This window comes from Bos indicus, chromosome 9 (genome assembly GCF_029378745.1).
Source record: "Bos indicus isolate NIAB-ARS_2022 breed Sahiwal x Tharparkar chromosome 9, NIAB-ARS_B.indTharparkar_mat_pri_1.0, whole genome shotgun sequence".
Taxonomy (NCBI): Eukaryota; Metazoa; Chordata; class Mammalia; order Artiodactyla; family Bovidae; genus Bos; species Bos indicus.
Window position 1 is genome coordinate 95080320 of NC_091768.1, and position 19842 is coordinate 95100161.

The 19842-nt window shown below is 52.1% G+C and overlaps 1 protein-coding gene across 7 annotated transcripts in view; it reads left to right on the forward strand.

Moving 5' to 3' along the window:
• Positions 1 to 19842, forward strand: part of SYNJ2 (synaptojanin 2) — a 110867-nt gene that overhangs the window by 55090 nt on the left and 35935 nt on the right. For 6 of the 7 annotated variants that reach the window (XM_070796445.1, XM_070796446.1, XM_070796443.1 and 3 more), the window contains exons 4-7: positions 705 to 930; positions 8542 to 8625; positions 15888 to 15949; positions 18851 to 18947. In XM_070796445.1, the coding sequence (XP_070652546.1) occupies positions 705 to 930; positions 8542 to 8625; positions 15888 to 15949; positions 18851 to 18947 (469 nt within the window). Of the gene's footprint in view, positions 1 to 704; positions 931 to 8252; positions 8294 to 8541; positions 8626 to 15887; positions 15950 to 18850; positions 18948 to 19842 lie in introns of those variants that run through there. The other variant, XM_070796444.1, reaches the window with a different exon arrangement.

Below are 19842 nucleotides of genomic sequence, written 5' to 3' on the forward strand. Positions count from 1 at the left end.
TAAAATGGGGTGAATGATAATGCCTATACATAGGCTGATACAAGGATGAAATGGGTCGATCCATCCCAAAGCACTTAGAATGGAGCTTGGTTCCCTTTCTAAATGCTGGCTGTTATCCCATGAAGATCATGGATGCCAGAGACCCAGAACCATCCACTTGGTTTGGGGAGGAAGTACTGGAACTTTAAGTTTTATGTTCATCTCATCCTTTTTATTTAATTCCCATTGCTTTGTAATACTATCATCATGTTCACCTTGTGGAATCTGTATCTAATTTAAATAAGCATGCATGTATTTAATTATTTTTATCATTTATCGTTTATCATTATTCTTTCATCATAAAACATGATTAAATTGTTACTGAAGGGATTTATGTTCAAAAACTGAAGAGGGCACTGGTGTAAACAGAAGCTCCTCTGTGGTTCCCTGAAAGCCCAGCGACTGGCTGACACCTGCACCTGCATGCCATCACTGCTGCTGACGCCCGGGAGTAGCCCTTTCCCACTGCCTGTGTCCTGGTGGCCCTGCCGTTTGTGGTGCCCCTAGAGCACGTGAACGTCCTTGCTGTGTGTCCCGAGTGTGAAGTCCACGGGGCGTGTGCAGTGCAGGAATACGGCCCCCAGGCATCGCCCCTGCTTGCTACGAGTGCAGTGTTTCCTGGAGGGTGTGAGGCGGCCCGAGTCACCGTGGGCTCCGTTTTGCAGGAACCAGCTGCTGCACGTGCCCCTGAGGCAGCACCAGGTGAACTGCTGTGACTGGCTGCTGAAGGTCATCTGCGGGGTGGTGGCCATCCGCACGGTGTATGCCTCTCACAAGCAGGCCAAGGCCTGCCTCATCTCCCGCATCAGCTGCGAGCGTGCCGGCGCTCGCTTCCACACCCGCGGCGTGAACGACGATGGCCACGTGTCCAACTTCGTGGAGACGGAGCAGGTCAGTGCCCAGGCCAGCCCGGGGTCCCCGGTGGCTCAGAGTGGATGCACCCACGCAAATGTGTTTCCACTCGGGGTGTTGGGGGCAGTTTCTGATGAGCGTGGCTCCTCACTCTCCCAGGAAGGAGGACAGAAAGTGTCCCTGGGGCTGTGTCTGCAAGCGTGGCCTCTGGTTTGCACGGTGTTCTCCTGATTCTCTTCTCATGCTGGAAAAACATGGCTTACCTGGGGTAATTGCAGCTAAAAAATAGCAGGAATTTTTGCTGCAATCAGGAAGGGTGGTGGTTATTCAGAGAGCAGCTGATGGATGAACCAATAGGATTTTTTTTTTTTTTTTGAACCAATAGGATTTGAAAATTTTTTAAAGACAAAAGTAAATAGATGAATGGGCTTCCCAGGTGGCTCAGTGGTAAAGAACGTGCCTGCAGTGCAGGAGACGTGGGTTTGATCCCTGGGTTGGGAAGATCCCCTTGCAGAAGGAAATAGCAATTCACTCCAGTATTCTTGCCTGGAGAATCCCACGGACAGAGGAGCTGGCGGGCTATAGTCCATGGGGTCATGAAAGAGTTGGACATGGCTTAGCAACTAAACAGGAAACAATAAAAGTAGATGAGTAATGGAAGGATGAGAGAAGAAAGTTATTTTTCATTCTTATCTCCTGAGGCTTCATCGTAGAAGCAAGTCTTAGCAGCTGAGGTTTGTGAAAGTTCCGTGTTGGGTATCAGTTGCTTTCAGTTCCATGGAGTAGAATCATCTGCTTAATCTCTTACTGACTTCATTCCCCCTAACTTCTGTTCTCATTCCCAGAGATGCTTTATTTATTTATGTTTTTTGCTAACATGCGATTTGTAGGATGATACCACCATGTAGACTGGCAGTGGAGTCAGTCATAAAGGAAAGCCCACGAACGGCGCGTGTGCGGTGTTGCCGTGTGTGTCAAGCTGCAAACAGCCCGTGTTTAGTTAGTGGAGATGTGACTTCGCATCCCCTCTTACTGCTGCAGCTGCACCAGGTGGTTCCTACCAGGACTTGAGCGGTTTAATTCAGCACAGGTTTGAGTCCCTGCCCTTGGTGTGTGAGCTGCTCCTGCCTGGGCTTTCCGAAGGCACAGTTCGGGGGAGGGTCCTCTAGGGGTCAGATGCTGAGTAGGAGGACCTCAATCAGCAGCCTGAAGATGAGTGACGGGCAGTTTCTTGCCTGTGACTTCTGTTTTCCCACTATCTGCTCTCCTGGACATAGATGAGGCTGGTGAATGAACACCTGGTTAAAAATGACAGATGGGCCTTCACTGGGTGGTCCGGTAGCAAAGACCCTGCACTCCCAACTCGGGGCCTGGGTTCGATCCCTGGTTAGGGGACTAGATCCCACGTGCCGCAACTATGACCAGGCACACCCAAATAAATATTTTTTAAAAACTGAGAGAGGAAACATGGCCCCCATCTCCTCTCGTATAACCACGAGGTTTTAAAAATATATATATTTGTTTGTTTTTGGCTGCCTCGGGTCATATTAGTCATGGCGTGTGGCTCCTCATTCGGCACGTGGGCTTCTCTGGGTTTGCAGGTGTTTCTCTCTAGTTGCAGCATACTGGCTTAGTTGCCCTGAGACATGTGGGATCTGAGTTCCCCAACCAGGGATTGAATCCGCGTCCCCTGTATTGGAAGGCGGATTCTTAACCACTGGACCACCAGGGAAGTCCCTCAACCAGTTTTTGTTTTTTTAATTGGTGCCCCATCTACTGTGTCTTGTCAAGGAAGTCGTCGGGAAAGCAACTGCCCTCCGGATCACTGTCCGTTCCTGAAAGATAAGACATTTAAACACTGAAAATGTCAAGAAGATGGTGGTACTTGCCTGGAGCTGTTGTAACAAGTACCACAAATTGCGGGGTGGGGGAGTTAGGGGTGAGGGTGCTTAAAGCAGCTGAAATGCATTGTCTCTCAGTTTTGGAAGCCAGAGTCCAAAATCGGGGCGTGGGCAGGGCCGTGCTCCTTCTGGAGCCTCTGGGGGAGGGTCCACCTCTTCTTGTCCAGCTTCAGGTGGCCCAGCCGTAGCAGCATCGCGCCAGTCTCTGTCCTGGTGTCCAGAACAGGGAAGCCAGAAAAGGGAGGTGTTTTCAAACCACCCACTCCTGCCACTCCTCCACGTGGCTCCTCCCCTTTCCAGGACACCAGGCAGGTTGGACGATGGTGTCCTACCCCAACCTGACCGTGCTCACCTAATTGTGCCCGCAGTGCCTCTTCTGCCCAAATCAGGTCACGTTCACAGTGCTGGGGGTTAGGACGTCAGCATATCCTTTGTGGGTGGGGGGACACAATTCAGTCCGTTGCAAGAGCACCATCTGACCTTAGCAGATTAGGACTCTGCTTTAAATGCAGTACACTTAAGTGTATGAGAAATCCCTATGGTCGTTGCTTTTCTCATTTCTCTACACACAGGGCTTGAGCCTCTGCTCTTTGTTTCATCTAAGGTGCCTGGTGACTTGCGTTGGTACCCCCGTGGGCCCAGTTTCTGGGCTCAGAGGCAGGGACCTGGTTGCCTCCAGTACTGCATGGCAGCCCAGCAAGGCTTTAGAGATGACCGCACCTGCCCCACGGCTCCTGGTGTCTGCAGCCCAGTGATTTCATTTTCACAGACCCAGATGGGGCAGGAAGTCGTGGGCTGGCAGCCAGGGCAGTTCCTCGTGGGGCGTGTTCATCCCAGGCTGCTCCGCAAGGGCCCTGTGCTCTCCACCACGGAAGGGAGGAGCCGGGGATGGTTCACGCCCATCGGGGGCCCCCCAGCCCTGAACAGCCTGACTGCCCTGGCATGTGGGGGAGAAGGGGACCCCGGAGAGGAGTCAGTTCCCAGAGCTGATGCCAGGAGCATCCTCGTTGGCAACCGGATGCACATCTTGAGTTTGATGGTGACCCTACCGGCTGGGGATGCCACAGGAAGGAAACAAGCCAGCTGGCCCCTCGTGGGCAGGCGTCTGCATCTCGGGGGTGTCTCCCAGGGTGAGTGGCCAGTGTTCAGCTGCCAGCCTCCTGCCTGGAGAGAGACGAGAAAGATAGCAGAGCAAGCGGGGGCAGGGAGAGGTCTGTGTGTTAGGAGGAGCCTGGAGCCAGAGCAGAAGTCCTACGGGGGGGAGAGGAAGACAAGGTGTTGCCTGCTTGCTGACCTGGCATTTAGAGAAACGGCAGGGTCTGAAACCCCACATCCGCACCCAAGGGGGGCAGGCGGCGGCTCTGCTTGGTACTGAGCCTGAGGCAGGAAGGCGCCCTAACTCCGGCGGCTCAGCCCCTTGTGATGCCAGTGGGTCACCTCCAGCCTGTGTCCCCTGCTAATGGGCTGGGAGGCGTCAGGAAGGGGGCTCCCATAGCAGACGCCTGAGGGCGGTTAACGGGCTGCGGTGCCCCCGTTGTCCAGACAAGAGATGGGGCGAGATGGAGCTGGCTAGATCCCTGATGTGGAGACAGCAAATGGGCTTCTCCTGAGTCAGACTCTTTGGAAGCCAGAAAAGGGAGGTGTTCTCAAACCACCCACTCCTGCCTTTTATGTTTTTTCTCTCAGAGGAAAGAACAGTCTTTCTCCGTCAAGGCAGGCTATGTGTGTGTGCACTTTGTGGGTAGGGGGCTTTTGTTCGGGGGGACGGGGGGCACGCCGGCATATGTATGCTGTGAACATGCTTGTGTGCACACGTGTATACGTTCTGTGTGCATTTGTGCTCTGGATACGCATTAGCATGCAGGTGCGGATGGCATCTTGGTCTCCCTGGCGACAGGGAGGAAGCGTCTGGAGTCTTGGCCGCTCAGCTGGAAGACCTGCCTGGTGGGTATGCTCTGCCACCGTGACTCAGCCCAGAAAGTCCCCTTGTCTACCCAAAGAAAGCAAAAGCTAAAGCTAAATATTTGGCTCCTGAAGATAAGGCCACTGATTAATGAGGGAGGTCGGGAGGGACGTGAGTGCAGACCTGGAAAGAACTGGTTTGCAAACTGTTGAGGTCCTTTAATGGACGGGAACCTGGTGGTCAGAGTCAACGATAAGAAAGTAAAGGAGAGAAAGAGGCTGATATTCCTTGGTTTACGCAGAAAGCCAATAAAGCCCCTGGCACAGGGCTTGCTCTGTTCACGAAGGCCTCAGGCGCCCTCTCGATGGGGTGAAGGTACAGAGCACCTTCTCGAGAGGGTCTTGAACATGGTGTGGGCATATATACTGTCTTACAAGGTAGTTATTCTCAGCAAAGATAAAGATTAAAATTCCAGACTTAAAAACATAGGCGATCCATATTAAAGAGAGAGAGAGTTGTAAACAATCACTTTTACCGTATGGTTCACAAGAAGGAAGAGGGTACTTATCACCATATAGAAACACTAATGAAGGAAATGCCTGGATTCCTCAGTCCCGGGAGAGGTTTGCCTCTCCTCTTAATTCCTGAATATTCAGGAATTAATAAGGAACAGAGAATTCCTGACAGATCCAAAACAGCACACAGGAAGCCTCCTGTTAAATGCTTCCTCACAGCAAACACCTCATCCTGCAATAGAAGCTCAGCTGAAAGCCTTTTAGAGAAAAGCATCAGTACCAGTGGCGAGTCTTCCTGCTGTCCCTTTCTCTTGGGGGTTGTTGGGTCGCTGCTCCCACCTCTCTGTGAAAGAGGGCACGCAGGTGCCAGGTCCAGGGGCCCCCGGCCTGGCCTCGAGCCACACTCCGCCATGACTCCCCCTTCCTGACGTCCCACCTGCTGTGTGGCACCCCCACCTCTGTCTGTCCCCCACTAGATTCCCTCTCCTGCCTGCAGCCTGAGCCCTGCCCGACTCACTCCCTCCCCTGCGGGGCCTCGTCCACACCTCTGTGATCCAGGTTATGCAAACTCCGTTGAGAGAGGGAAACTGAGGCTGGAGGTGGTTAAAGAACACAGCCAAGGCCACCCCGCGGATCAGATGAGTGTGGGACCCAGGTTGGTGGTGTCCTAGAACCCGCAAGCTCATCTGTGTTCACCCTTCATCGTGCCTCCCCTCCCTCCGCCAGGTACCCGCTGTTAAAATTACCTTTGTGAAGCCAGGCCACAGGTGTTGAATCTCCCACTAGCATCAACACCTGTGTTCTTTCACCCAGAAAGGAAAGCCCTGCAAATCCGTCACTACTGGGTGACAGTCGGGGCTGTCCTGTCACCTTGGGAACCAAGAGGCGAGTGTTCCTGATGACAGGATGGGGCACAGAGCGGGGTATTTTCATGCGGGAGGAGGAATGGAGGAATGTGGGGGCATCTTTCCTTCCTGCCCAAGGCGTGGGGTCTGCAGTGCTGGGACTGCCTGTCGGGGGTTTTCCTGAAGCTGGTTCTGTGCGAGTTCCAGCTCGGGAGCGGCATGTCTAACTCTGGAAGCAGTGCTTTTAGCGCTTGTTATATAAGGTGAAGGTGGCTTAACGGTAAAGAATCTGCCTGCCAGATCAGAAGACACGGTTCAATCCCTGGGTCGGGAAGATCCCCTGAAGAAGGAAATGGCAATCCATTCCAGTTTTCTTGCCTGGGAAATCCCATGGACCAAGGAGCCAGGCGGACTACAGCCCATGGGGTTGCAAAGAGTCAGACACGACTCAGTGACTAAAATAACAACAAAATAAAGTGAAGGGTAATAGTTCCCTGAAAGCGAACGTGTTAGTAGCTCAGTCATGTCCAACTCTTTGTGACCCCATGGACTGTAACCTGCCAGGCTCCTCTGTCCATGGGGATTCTCCAGGCAAGAATACTGGAGTGGGTTGCCATTCCGTCCTCCAGGAGATCGTCCCGACCCAGGGATCAAACCCAGGTCTCCTGCACTGCAGGCGGATTCTTTACCATCTGAGCCACCAGGGAAGTCCTTAGCATACACCAAATCCTGGGCTCAGTTACGAGTTGCCTTTACGTGGAGATGTTGGCCGAATTGGTCATCTCTCAAGAGTCTGGACGTGTGTGTGGTTGTATGCATTTAATCTCTTTGTAGCCAACAGTACTTTAAACAGCCTGCTACTTTCTTCTGCTTTTGTCAGTAAAACAGTGGTGGGTAACCCACTTGCTGGTGATCAGTATCTGGAAACAGACAAGTTCTTAACCCAGTGCATTTTTTCCTTTGGAGATGAAGGGATAGAGTTTCAGCCCAACCTAATGATGACCAGGCTTACGTGGTTCCTGTAGTCCAGGGAACCTTCACGTCTAATGTTCAGCTCCTCCACTGCAGAATTACTAATGCATGTGTGATCTGAGTGTGATCTAGCCGCATGGAAAGCTACTCTGTGAGGGAACAGGCCAGTAAGAAATAGAAAGGGCCAGCGGCATCGCCCGGGCCGGCCCTGCCAGGCCAGGGTAGAGTTACCCAGATAAAGGGCAGCATCTGATAGCTGCCGCAGCCTCCCCCTCATGACACTCAGGACTGTACTTTTTGTCCCTTTAGACCTCCCTGGCGCTAGAGCATCCGTGGGGGCCCGCAGGCAGGTGAAGAGTTGGTACGCCCTGAAGGAACGGTGTGCGGTGGGGGTGGGCGGAGATACTTCAACTTGTAAGAATCATCCGTGTCCTGCAGGTGCTGTCACCCTGGAAGCTTGTGGAAGGGGTGTGTGTGTGTGTAAGCTTGTGGAGAGTGTGGGGGTGTGTGTGTGTGTAAGCTTGTGGAGAGTGTGTGTGTGTGTGTAAGCTTGTGGAAGGGGTGTGTGTGTGTAAGCTTGTGGAAGGGGTGTGTGTGGGTAAGCTTGTGGAATGGGTGTGTGTGGAAGCTTGTGGAAGGGGTGGGGTGTGTGTGTAAGCTTGTGGAGAGTGTGTGTGTGTAAGCTTGTGGAAGGGGTGTGTGTGTGGAAGTTTGTGGAATGGGTGTGTGTGGAAGCTTGTGGAAGGGGTGTGTGTGTGGAAGCTTGTGGAAGGGGTATGTGTGTGTAAGGTTGTGGAATGGGTGTGTGTGGAGGCTTGTGGAAGGGGTGTGTGTGTGTAAGCTTGTGGAGAGTGTGTGTGTGTGTGTGTGTAAGCTTGTGGAAGGGGTATGTGTGTGTAAGGTTGTGGAATGGGTGTGTGTGGAAGCTTGTGGAAGGGGTGGGGTGTGTGTGTGTAAGGTTGCAGAAGGGGTGTGTGTGTGTGTGTGTGGACTCCGTGACACGCTTAGGAACACAGTGCGTGGGGCCGGGACCGACTGTGAGGTCATGTCCAGTCTGGACTCGGGCGGTCAGGTGCCGCCAGCCGGGCTTTGCCTACCGCTGCTCCCTTTCACTTCCTCTGGTCCTTTTCCAGTGGCGCCTGCTGCTTGGCCGGCTGACTGGCTGACAGTCGAGGGCTTCCAGGAAGGTCTCAGTTAAGTCCCAGAGCCCATCTGCTTCTGTTCCTGAAGCTGGTGGGGAGGGGACTGCGGGGCTTTTCGGGGAAGGTGGGTCAGGTTGTGGGAATTCCCGTCCGTCCTCGGAGGCTGGGGGGTGGCCTGCAGGCCCGTGCGCTGGGCTGGCCTGCAGGGCGGAGAGCGGGCCAGGCGGGGCGAGGGGCAGAGGGCACCCCAGCCCGCGGCCGCCCTTCGCTCTGGCTGGTGTCGGGTCTCAGCAGCCGGATCCCGTTACCCGGCCCCGGGACATTCGCTTTCATTGAAGAATACCTTTCCCCTTCTGTCTCCCTGCGGTGCAGACAATTTACATGGATGATGGCGTGTCCTCTTTTGTCCAAATCCGAGGCTCCGTTCCGCTGTTCTGGGAGCAGCCAGGGCTTCAGGTAAGTGATGAGAAAGCCTGTCTGTGTGTGTCTGTCTGTCCTTGTTCACCTGCTCTTGCACACCGCTGTGGGCTGCTGCTTCTCATCGTGTTTCTTTCCTGGCACAGTTTCAGGTCTTTCTCCCCAGCCCAGCTGGATTGAGCTGAGCTGTCAGTGTGTGTGCACATGTGCATGTGAGCGTTGCACGTGTGTGTGGTGTTGTACACAGAGACACACGCGTTGTGTGATTTCCCACCTCGAGCTCCCTGATGACACTGGTGAGATGGGAGGTCTCTGGGGGTAAGTGGACCACGTCGTGTGATTGCAGTTCCCTTTGCTCAGACCCCAGTTCGGTGCATTGAAAATGTGGCCTCTGATGTCTTTTGAGACCTGTGACCCTCCTGGAAAGCTTTGAAAGGTTTGGGGGGCCCTAGTGGCCGTGCGGCAGGTCTGGTGTTTGGAGGTGCCTGTTCCCGGACCACCTGAGAACTGCACACTGGTTTCTCGTGATTTCTAAAAATACCCCTTGCTGTCCCACGTGGGGCTCTGGCCGGTGCCAGGGCTGTTTGGCCTTCTGTCACCTGGGAAGTGTTCAGGGTATGAGGCCAAGTACACATTTGTCATCAACCGAACAGCACGCAGCCCCATTGAGGGAGTTCCTACCCAGGAGGGTCTTGGCCATGTCCTCCTGGACCTTCCTCCCTGGCCAGAGGGGATGTAGGTGCCCTCACAAGACCCCTGTGCCCGGCTTCCATCGCTTTGGCCCTTCTTCCCGAGGGCTCGAGGCCCAGGGCCACCTGCCAGATCCTTGGGAGCGTTTGACACGCCGGGTCTCACCGCCCTTGACCTGACTTGGCCTCAGCTGTGGGCACCTTGTCCTCACGCAGTTGGCAGCTGTGGAAAGGAAGCTTGTCCGCCCTTCGGGGAGACAGGTGGGCAGATGTCTTACGTGGGCTCTGAGTTCTACGGAAGAAGCTCTGAGAACGTTCAGTTTCTCCAACAGAAAGGAACACCTAAGACGCGCTCAGCAGCTTGTGGCATTAAGTGGCTGCAGAGAGAGGCACTCCCGGGGACGGATGGAGTGTTCCCTGGAGCCCATCCCCAGAGAGCTGTGTTTTTAAACAGCTCAGCTGAGATATAATTTACACAGAGAAACCTGGAGAAGCCTGTGAAGCGTACATTTCTCTGGGTTTTAGTCCATTTACAGAGTTGTGTAACCATCGCCGTGGTCTAATTTTAGAACACATTCTTCACCGCCAAGAAACCCTGTGCCCATCAGCGGTCACTCCCCATCCCCTCCAGCCCTACCCGAGGCCTCGGCAACCACTCATCTATTTTTTGTCTCTATAATTTGCCTATTCTAGACATTCTAGAAGGGGTTTTGAAGTTTAATTTTCTTTAGATGTGCAGTTTCCTGGGCGGGGGTGGTTATGGGAGCATCTTAGAGTTTGGGAAGGACCCTTTGGAACTCGTCTGTTTTAGCCTCTCACCCAGTTTGGGGTTGCTCTTCCAGGCTTGAGGTCATGATTCAGGATGGCTCCATCATCATCATTATTGTTATTAGCTAGTTTCTTCTTGCCTTGCACAGTCTGCCTCTGCAGGGGCTGTGCCACACGAAGTCTGCGTCCTCGGACCTTCACGGTCCCCCTTTTTCCACTTCATCTTCTCCAGGACCCTCCTTCATCATCTCTGTCTTGTTTCTAGAACTCGCCATGCTCTGGTCTCTCTCTTCTGAAAACAAAGCTTGTCATTCCCTTCTTTAATTTTGGTCTTCACGTTGAACCCGCAGATGCTCTAGACGCAGCCTGACCCTGCCGTGGAGCAGCCGTGCATCTGTGGACCTTGGCTGGCTCACTTTTCTGCAGCTATAGCACCTCCTGGACTCATGACGCTTGTTAAGGCTCTTCTACAGCCTTCGTGGTTTCTTCAAAATAAGTTTCAAAAGACTTCAGTGTTCATGAATCTTTTGCTAACCTTTGGTTTGATACCTGTGTTTACCCTCTAAATATTATTCCACATCAAAGGCAGATGAGGTCCTCTTTGGAGGGGGTTAGCTCTCAAACCCCCTACCTGGACTATCAGTAGCAAGTCTGATGATCAGTCTGGTGGTTTTTTTCCATTTTGAAAAACTCTCACTCCATCTTCACTTAGGTTAGATGAACAGTGCAAAGATTTGGGGGTGAATAGCTTGCATTTTAAGTTGCAATGTTGCAGTCTCTTACGCTTGCCCCAGGGAGCAGATAAGCCCTGGTTGTGGGGGGTGGGGGGGGAGGGGGGCGGGGGGGTATGGGGGTGTGCAGAGAGGTCTGTGGATGGTGATTTGTCTACACATTTTCACAGGCCAAGGACCTTCATTGCAAACTCCTGGGTCCCGACTGCGTTTCCAGCAACCACGTCCCCTCACATTTCATCTTTGTCTTGCCAGCAGGTTGCGCCGTTTATAAAGAGCCATATCGAAAGCTAGTTGCTCTTCCAGTCCAGTCTATTTAGTGATGTTTTCATCTAGGGTTCGTTTGAAGACTTTGCTGCTCTTGTTGCTTTAGCGTCTTCTTCCCTGTAAGGTGCACACACAGGTCTTGCACTGGCGGGTCAGGTCTGTGTTTTGAAGCTTCATGTGGCTCAGCCGAGGAGGGAGAAGACCACTCCCCTCTGCGGCTCCCACCATGCCCACATCCACCTCCTCCCCGTCAAAGCCTGTTCACCGAGCTCCGGGGCACGCAGCCCTGTGTGCTCTGAGTTGGGTGGTTGTACCTTCCTGTGTTCCAAAGACGATGTGAGATGGATCATACTGCAGCAGTTTTAGAAATAATGACAAGGTTGGGATGAGGAGAAAAAAGTGCTTAAAATGGATGTGAACCGAAGCCAGCATGACCCTGTACACGCAGTGCAGACCACGGGCCTTGCACAAAGCTCCTGGGCTCACCAGCAACATCACAGAAAGAAATAAGGTCACGAGACAGCTTATTGTGGTTTAGAGCATAGGCTCTGACGTTATAGGGACCTGGGTTCCAGTTCAGGTTCTGGTTTCCCTACTTAGGAACCATATACTGTTGAGAAGTTTTTATCTCAAAAAAAAAGTGGAGAAACTCTTTCTTGCTAAGCCTTAATTTACGCTTCCGTAAAATGGGGTTGGCTGTACCAGTCTCATAGGGTTATGGAGAGGATTGAATATCATGAAATGTATTAGAATTCAGTACAGTATATAGACTCTAAAAAGTATGAAAAACGGTAGTTGTTAATGTTATTCATAACATAAAATATAGCATCTAAGAGACAGAAGGACTTCCCAGGTGGCTCTGGTAAAGAATCAGCCCGCCGATACTGGGGACGCAGGTTCCATCCCTGGGTTGGGTAGATCCTCTGGAAGAAATGGCGACCCACTACCTGTATTCTTGCCTGGGAAATCCCGTGGATGGAGGAGCCTGGCGGGCTACAGTTCACAAGGTTGCAAAGAGTCAGACGCAACTGAGCGACTGAGCACGTACGCAGACAAAAGCCCAAGTTGCATTAGGAGAGGTGTGGCTCTTTGTGCCCTATGAATCGGAGTTTCACACTGAGTCCCCACGGGGATGCTGTGTGGTGTAGAGACAGTGTCCTCACCTCTCTGAGTTCATGTGCAGCGCGAGGACCAGTCTCCGGGCTCTTCCACCACCCAGCCCTCATACACACCCCCGGGGAAGCCGTTTATTCATCCCGCAGGCTCTCATCACACGTCTGGTACGTTCAGACACCTGACATCAGAGGTTGCCCCTGCCTTCTGGGAGGCGGGGACAGGTCCTGACGGTGTGGTATGAGCAGAGCCAGGAGAGAGGGCGACTGAGGTCCCTGTGTGCCGGGGTCCAGCCCCAGCTGGTCCAGGGTATTCGAAGCGGGGACGTCGTTGGCGAGGATCAGAATACAATAGCTTCAATTAGATATTAATTAAAGATGTAAAGAGTAATAGAATGAGGATAGCTCAGTAGGAAAATTCAGTGGAGAAAAGAGGCTGAGTAGCTTGGTTTACGCGGGAGACCAATAAAACTTCAAGACAAGAAGCTTGCACCACTTACGTAGGCCGCAGGCATCCTTCCGTTCTCCCGAAGGAGAGGAGACACTGAGGCCTCCCCGGTCGGATCTTAGAAGCCCAGGCATAATTAGTAAGCATGGCGGGTTCCGCGCTCCAGATGGAGACTCAGCCAGAATTTGAGAGAGAGAGAGAGACATGGGGAGACCAGTCTTTCAAGGAACTGATCCCAATTCTTTATTTTCCATGGTCTACTTTTATACACTGAGATGTTATTCAAAAGTCACACGGGGTCAGCAGTCCTGACTTTTATCAAAGTCAGGTGCTTCATACAAATGTATACAGAGGTCTTAGGGATGTTACATCATCTTCTGGCCAGGGGGCCTGCTGACAATTTATGACCCTCTCCTTGTGACAGCGGTCAGTCAACCAGGACATTTATTTCTCCAGGGGTGATTATTCTTGAAACAGACGCCACCTTCCGAAAGTACCAGATAAAGTTACATTCCTATAGGGTGAGGGTGTAGTGGGTTTTAATTAAGGAAAGAATTTACTTAGCCTAAGGTCCAACGTGATTAATATCAAAGGTTAATACTTATTTCTTCTATATATTCATTAATGTGTATAAGGGCAGGGGATGTGGAGACTAGCAGCGAACATTGGCTCAACAAATGAAAAACCCCTCACCAATACAATTTCTAATCAGCCCGTTATACTTATACTAATAGTATTCTAACTTTTCTAAGGAACCTGTTTTTAGAAGGTTTAAAGCATCTCGTGCCTCTCACGGTTGGGAGGCTGTGAGCAATCACATGTGGCCGGACAAGCCTGTCAGGCAGGCCAGAGAACCTTCAGAGGAGTTTGTAGGTTAAAACATTCTTGTCACGCCCAGGAGTTTTTATTAACTGGAGCTCTAAGTTAACTCCTTCTCCGAAAGAGGTGGTGGGGGACAGCCCCCCGTAAAGTCAGAGGTGTAGGTGAGAGCACAAAGTAGTAAAGCAGGCAGGCTCTGGTTATGGGGGTAGATGCTCGAGGATTTCCAGGGGGACTCCTGAGGCTCGATCCCGCCTTTGTGTATGTCGAGCCTCCTTCCTCATGACCTTTGCCACGGGCGGAGTGCCTCACTCTGGCCCCCAACACCTGTGCTGCGGGGGTGGGCGTCTGAACTGACTCGGGAAGGGTGGGGTGGGGTCACCCCAGCCAGGAAGGCAGAGGGGACCACGACGCAGATGCTGCAACCCCTGCATCAGACCACATCCAGGAACTGTGCTGGCTCGGCCACCTACAGCTCGGCCAGGGGGACAGGTTCATGGGGAAAGGTGTGGCTGGAGAAGCCAGCTAGGTCCTGATGAACATGGGCTTTGTACGTTACACTGAGAAGTTTGAATTTTGCCCCAGTGGTGCCCAAAGTGCTGCATGTTGAAACTACTGGGCACTCATAAAATTCCTGGTGCTCAGGGCGTGTGCTATCCCCATTATTTCACGACAGGTGGGAGCAGCCATGCATGCTGTTTTAAAGATGCTTAGATGGCTCCAATGTGCAGAAGGCTTGGGAACCACTCAAGGTTATGGTGGTAAACCAGCTTTTCTGGGGCCAGGAGGGAGAAGTTTGGAGTTGTTGCTTTTGCCCATTTTTGTGGTATAAATACTCCCATCATGGCTGATTTAAGGCCAACGCCTTAGCCATGGAGCTGGGACACACCATGGCTTGTGAAGGTCAAGGTAAAGCCACCAGGTAGGATGATGGCAAGGATCCAGACCACAGAGGCTGGCATCTTTAACTAGGGGAGGGGCGGGGAGATGTTCAGAGATGCCCTTTGTGGCTCTGGGACCCTCTTAGGAGCTGGTAGAGACTCCATGTCCACCCAGCCAGGCGTTATTCTTCCATCCACTTCCTCAGGCTCAGCCTGGAGCGTTTAGGATCGCACCTCTGGCTTTAGAGACCAAAAGGGAATGGTCGGTCACGCGTCCAGTTGGCTGGGGGAGGAGGGTGGGCAAAGGAGGAAGAGGGAGACTAAAAAAAGCAGCGAGGTCAGTTCCTGTGTGCGGGGCCAGCCGTGGTTTCATTCCAGCCCTGCCCGAAGCTGCTCCCTGCGGCTCTGACCCACAGCGGCCTCAGGACTAAGTGACATCAGAGAGGAGAGCTGCAGGTCAGTGTCCGAGCCGGGCATGGGCAGGGCCCGGCATGGGGAGGCCGGATGTGAGGCTTTGGGCAGCCGGACTAAAGGGTTGTCCGGGTGACCTTCCAGAGAGCGTCCCAGGCCCGCTTCTGCCCAAGGACCACGTCCTCAGATAGTCCATCCCGCTGGGAGCCCACAGTGTCCCTTTGCCCCTCCTCCGGGATGTTACTTCAATCACCTGTGCAAGGTGTTCCTCAGTTTCTCTGTTTAGTATGTCTTACTTTTCAACCAAGAAGCGATTTACGGGAGACACTTTGCAACCATGCAAATATCCTGCTCCTCGTCAAACTCCCTTAAGATGTATGGTCAATGGATGATTTTTGCCGAATAGTTTTTTCCCGGGATGGTTATAAGGCGATGATTTCCCATCACTCCTTCTGTGTTTATTGGTTGGTATTTGCTGTAAAAACCCTCCCTTCTCCCCATCCCTGTTCCCCATCCAGCTAGCCGTCTCACCAGGCGGCCACCGCCCTGTCCACCTGCCCGCATCCATCTATCCATCCAGTCATCCACCCAGCCAGCATGCTCGCCTCTGTAGAGATTCCTGGATTCCTGTTCTCTTCATCAGGTTATAATCCACTACTGTCCTTAACACTGTTCCGTGTCAGGTTGTCCTAGATTTGTCCAGCTGCAGAGGCCCTCAGCCAATAACAACACGTAGTTTCAAGTTTGCGTTTTAAGCTGCCGGTGTGAAGTAAGTAGTTCTAGACAGTAAGGCAGATTCATTTGCGGGTAGTTATGGCAGCTCAGATTTGAGGGGCAGTCAAGGTTCCTGGCCTCGCAAAAGAGGCTGGAGGCTGGTTTCTCTCTCCCGGTTGGCTGGGCCACACCTCTGCCCCATGGAAGTGTTTGTGGATCCAACCTGGGCCTCGTGGTCTGTCTTCTGTGGATGAGTCCAGCTGGCATGGTCCACGTGGCACTTAGGAGAGGGCCACAGCAGAGCCGGACTTGGGTTCAGGGTCTGGCCATCCTGAGCTGTAAACAGACCACAGAGGGGCCGTGGGGCTCCTGCTCTGGCCTGGCTGGTGGCGGAGGGCGAATGGGAAGGCAATCGCATCCTGGGCCGGAGGAATCACCAGCGTCATCTCTCTTTGATTTAGGTTGGCTCCCATCATCTGAGACTCAGCAGAGGCCTGGAGGCCAGCGCCCCTGCCTTCGACAGGTAGGGCCGTCAAGTCCATCCTTCCTCCTATCAGACAGTGGGATGGGGGGCCAGGGAGTGGCCAGAAGGGGGAGACCCCAGATGTGCACTCTGAATCTGCCTTTCACTCTGGTTCTTTCTGCCAAAAGGCAGTTTACAAAATGAAATTTTTCCCTTGCTCTCAGGTTTCCCTGCAGGTTCCTTTAATAAACTGCTCAGGTAAAACTTTGCAGTTATTTTATCCATTCCTTCTGCAGTGACGCTTTTATCTATTTGTCCTAGTTAATAAGGGATCATCTAAACTATAGGGTATTTCCAAGCCAGTTTCCTTTTGTTTTTGAAGTTAAATATTCCCAGGCTTTACAAAGTCATGGTATAGAAAGGTATAAGGGAAAAGGCAGAAGTGCCCTAGCTCACAATTCCCACTGTTAGCTTTTATGTGTCATTCCAGAAGAAATTCTGGTTCAGTTCAGTTGCTCAGTCATGTCTGGCTCTTTGTGACCCCATGGACAGCAGCACCCCAGGCTTCCCTGTCCGTCACCAGCTCCCGGAGCTTGCTCAGACTCGCGTCCGTCGAGTCGGTGGTGCCGTCCAGCCGTCTCGTCCTCTGTCGCCCCTTCTCAACTCTGGGTCATACATAGTTAATTGTTTAAAGCACTGATTGAGTCATTGCACGCTTCCTATTTTTCAGCTAGCTTAAGAAAAGCCATCACTAACCTAAACTCTTGGTAATCTGTACTTGAAAGTTATTAGCTTCTTAAAATACATGTTGTTTTTACTCTGAATGCTAATTTTAAAATGATCTTAATGGCTATAAAAATAATTTTCAAAGTAATTTTTTAAGTGTTCTAATCATGCTACCTGAAGCTTCATTTGGACTTTAAATTTGCTTGCAGCCTTCTTCTTGACCTTAAAATCAAGACACATCCCACCTGTGTCCCTCAGTTGGTGTATTACTACTCACCTGAGCAGGCCCTGCTCTGACTCCACATGTCAGACCTCAGGCCGGGACGCACCTTCTGTGGGCAGGAGGAACCACAGAGCCTGGAGTAGTCAGGCCATGCATGTCCTGCTCTTCCAGCACCCGCCCCCCGGGGCTGCCTGGCTCCAGGGACGGGGTGCAGCCTGCCAGCTTGTGGGGAGGCTTTGATCGCCTAGATCTGATCCAGCCCTGCATCTTCCCAGGGGAGAGACTGAAACAAGGCAGGGTTGCTAGGACCATGGCCCTGGGAGAATTCCTCCCCACGGAGGCAGAAGCCCATCTGAAGATGAGCAGGCAGGCTTATCGTCAACCATCTGCAGAGCAGCATAGACTGCCCACTTTCAAATCCTTGTTCTTTTCTGCAGTGTTTTCCTTCAGAGCTAGTAAGACAGGTTTTTTGTGTCCACCCCCCCCCCCAGCCTTTATGGGGCCAAAATGGTTCTTTTGTGATAATTGAGTTTAAAATATTCCATTTACGAGAGAAACGTTATTGCAGACACGGGGAAAATGCAAAACTGTTTAAAGAAGAAAAGAATCTAAAAGCGCATAAAATTCCACCACTTTTAACATTGTCCTGTGTTGTCTTCCAGTTTTTTCTAGTTTCAGACGTAAAGATTGCATTACTAAATCAGTTTTACGTCTGTTTTTTGCATTATGTCTCCCTATTTTTTTAAAAAGCTACATTTAGCTATTCTAACATTGATGAAAGTAAAAGAGGAGAGTGAAAAAGTTGGCTTAAAGCTCAACATTCAGAAAACGAAGATCATGGCATCTGGTCCCATCACTTCATGGGAAATAGATGGGGAAACAGTGTCAGACTTTATTTTTTTCAGGCTCCAAAATCACTGCAGATGGTGACTGCAGCTGTGAAATTAAAAGGCGCTTACTCCTTGGAAGGAAAGTTATGACCAACCTAGATAGCATATTCAAAAGCAGAGACATTACTTTGCCAACAAAGGTCCGTCTAGTCAAGGCTATAGTTTTTCCTGTGGTCATGTATAGATGTGAGAGTTGGACTGTGAAGAAAGCTGAGCGCTGAAGAATTGATGCTTTTGAACTGTGGTGCTGGAGAAGACTCTTGGGAGTCCCTTGGACTGCAAGGAGATCCAACCTGTCCATCCTAAAGGAGATCAGCCCTGGGTGTTCATTGGAAGGACTGATGCTAAAACTGAAACTCCAATACTTTGCCCACCTCATGGGAAGAGTTGACTCATTGGAAAAGACCCTGATGCTGGGAGGGATTGGGGGCAGGAGGAGAAGGGGACGACAGAGGATGAGATGGCTGGATGGCATCACCGACTCGATGGACATGAGTTTGGGTAAACTCCGGGAGTTGGTGATGGACAGGGAGGCCTGGCGTGCTGCGATTCATGGGGTCGCAAAGAGTCGGACACGACTGAGCAACTGAACTGAACATTATTAAACTTATAGTTACTTTTCAATAGCTGGTGGTAAGAATATTGGAGTCTCCCCCTACTATTTCAATATATTTGTAATAGTCTCTGATATGCAAAGAATTTTCCTAAAGATGGAAATTTTCTTATAACCTTCTTGCTGAGGTTAAACATCATGAAATGCAGTACTTAGATGAAAAGACTGGGCCCCGAGGTTGATGGCTCCCCTACTGGTTTTTCTAGATTTGAGAAACTACCAGGTGAACTAGGTTAACTTTGGAGTTATGCACATTGCGTTTATGAGGCTCTGTTCATGAGAGGCAGGTTAGCAGTTCTGGATTTACGGGGGGACTGTATAGAAGTCCAGCGTATCCTTGTCTGACGCCACGCGTGTTCGGAAGTCTGATCTGCTGTTCCTGTCGGCCGCTGCCTTTCCTGGGGCCAGCTCACCCTAGACCGCTAGTGCCCAGCTGGTGCCCTCGAGGGCGGGGTCGTCAGTGTGTGTCCCAGGGGCAGGGCATCACAGACTGCCCCGCTCTGTTGCAGGCATATGGTGCTTCTGAAGGAGCAGTACGGGAAGCAGGTGGTCGTGAACCTGCTGGGCAGCAGAGGCGGAGAGGAGGTGCTCAACAGAGCCTTTAAGGTAACTGGCTCCCTGCCCTGGGGCGAGGCCAAGAGAAGGGGAGGGGGGCCTGCTCTGGGTGGGCTTCCCTGGGGACTGGAGACAGTGGCCTGCTCGCCCCATCTTTGAAGAGACTTTTTTCCATCAGAGCTTCAGCATTAAGTGATCTGGGCTCCTGATGAATGAAGTTTACTTTTCGTGAAGCCGTGTTTGGGTGAATTTGCTCAGAATGAGAACAGAGCGTCTCCTAGCTCCAGCTGCCTTTTCTTCCTGCTGGGTCATTGAGGACTCAGCATGGCCAGGCCTTTCCCCACCTCTCTTGGACAAACATACACACGTGTGCATGCATACATGCACGCATACATGTATGTTTGGGCTCCACCCCATGCATCCCTGACCCCTCAGGGGGCTGGGGTCCCCTGCTCACTCGTCGGGCGGGCCCAGCCACTAGTCCACACCTCCTGGCAAGTCCACACGAACACCCGCAGGACACTTGTACCTAAGTAGCTCTTCAGAGCCCCTGCTGGGTTTAACGCGAGCAGCCTAACATAATTTCCTCCTGTGAACTTGGAGCCTTCGAGTCGTCATCCAGCCTTGTTTGGGCTGCCCCCCACCCCGCCCTGCCCGAAGCTGCTCACTGTCCCCAGCTCTCTGTGGACTCCCCTTGGCTTTTGGCACATATTCCCCGCCCTGGGAAGATGCAGCGAGAAGCCCTGGTTGGGGAGGGGGGCCGTGAGCAAAAGGCTCCACCCACCTCCAAGCATCTCTCCCGATTCCCAGTGCCCCCATGCGCATTCAGTCTTCTCTGGACCGAGTGGGCTATGGGCCTACACAGTCCTTTCAGCCCGTGTCCCCTGCTGGATGGGAAAGGAAAAAACCCTGTGGTTGTTCAGAGCTCAGGGAAGCCCCTTATGGA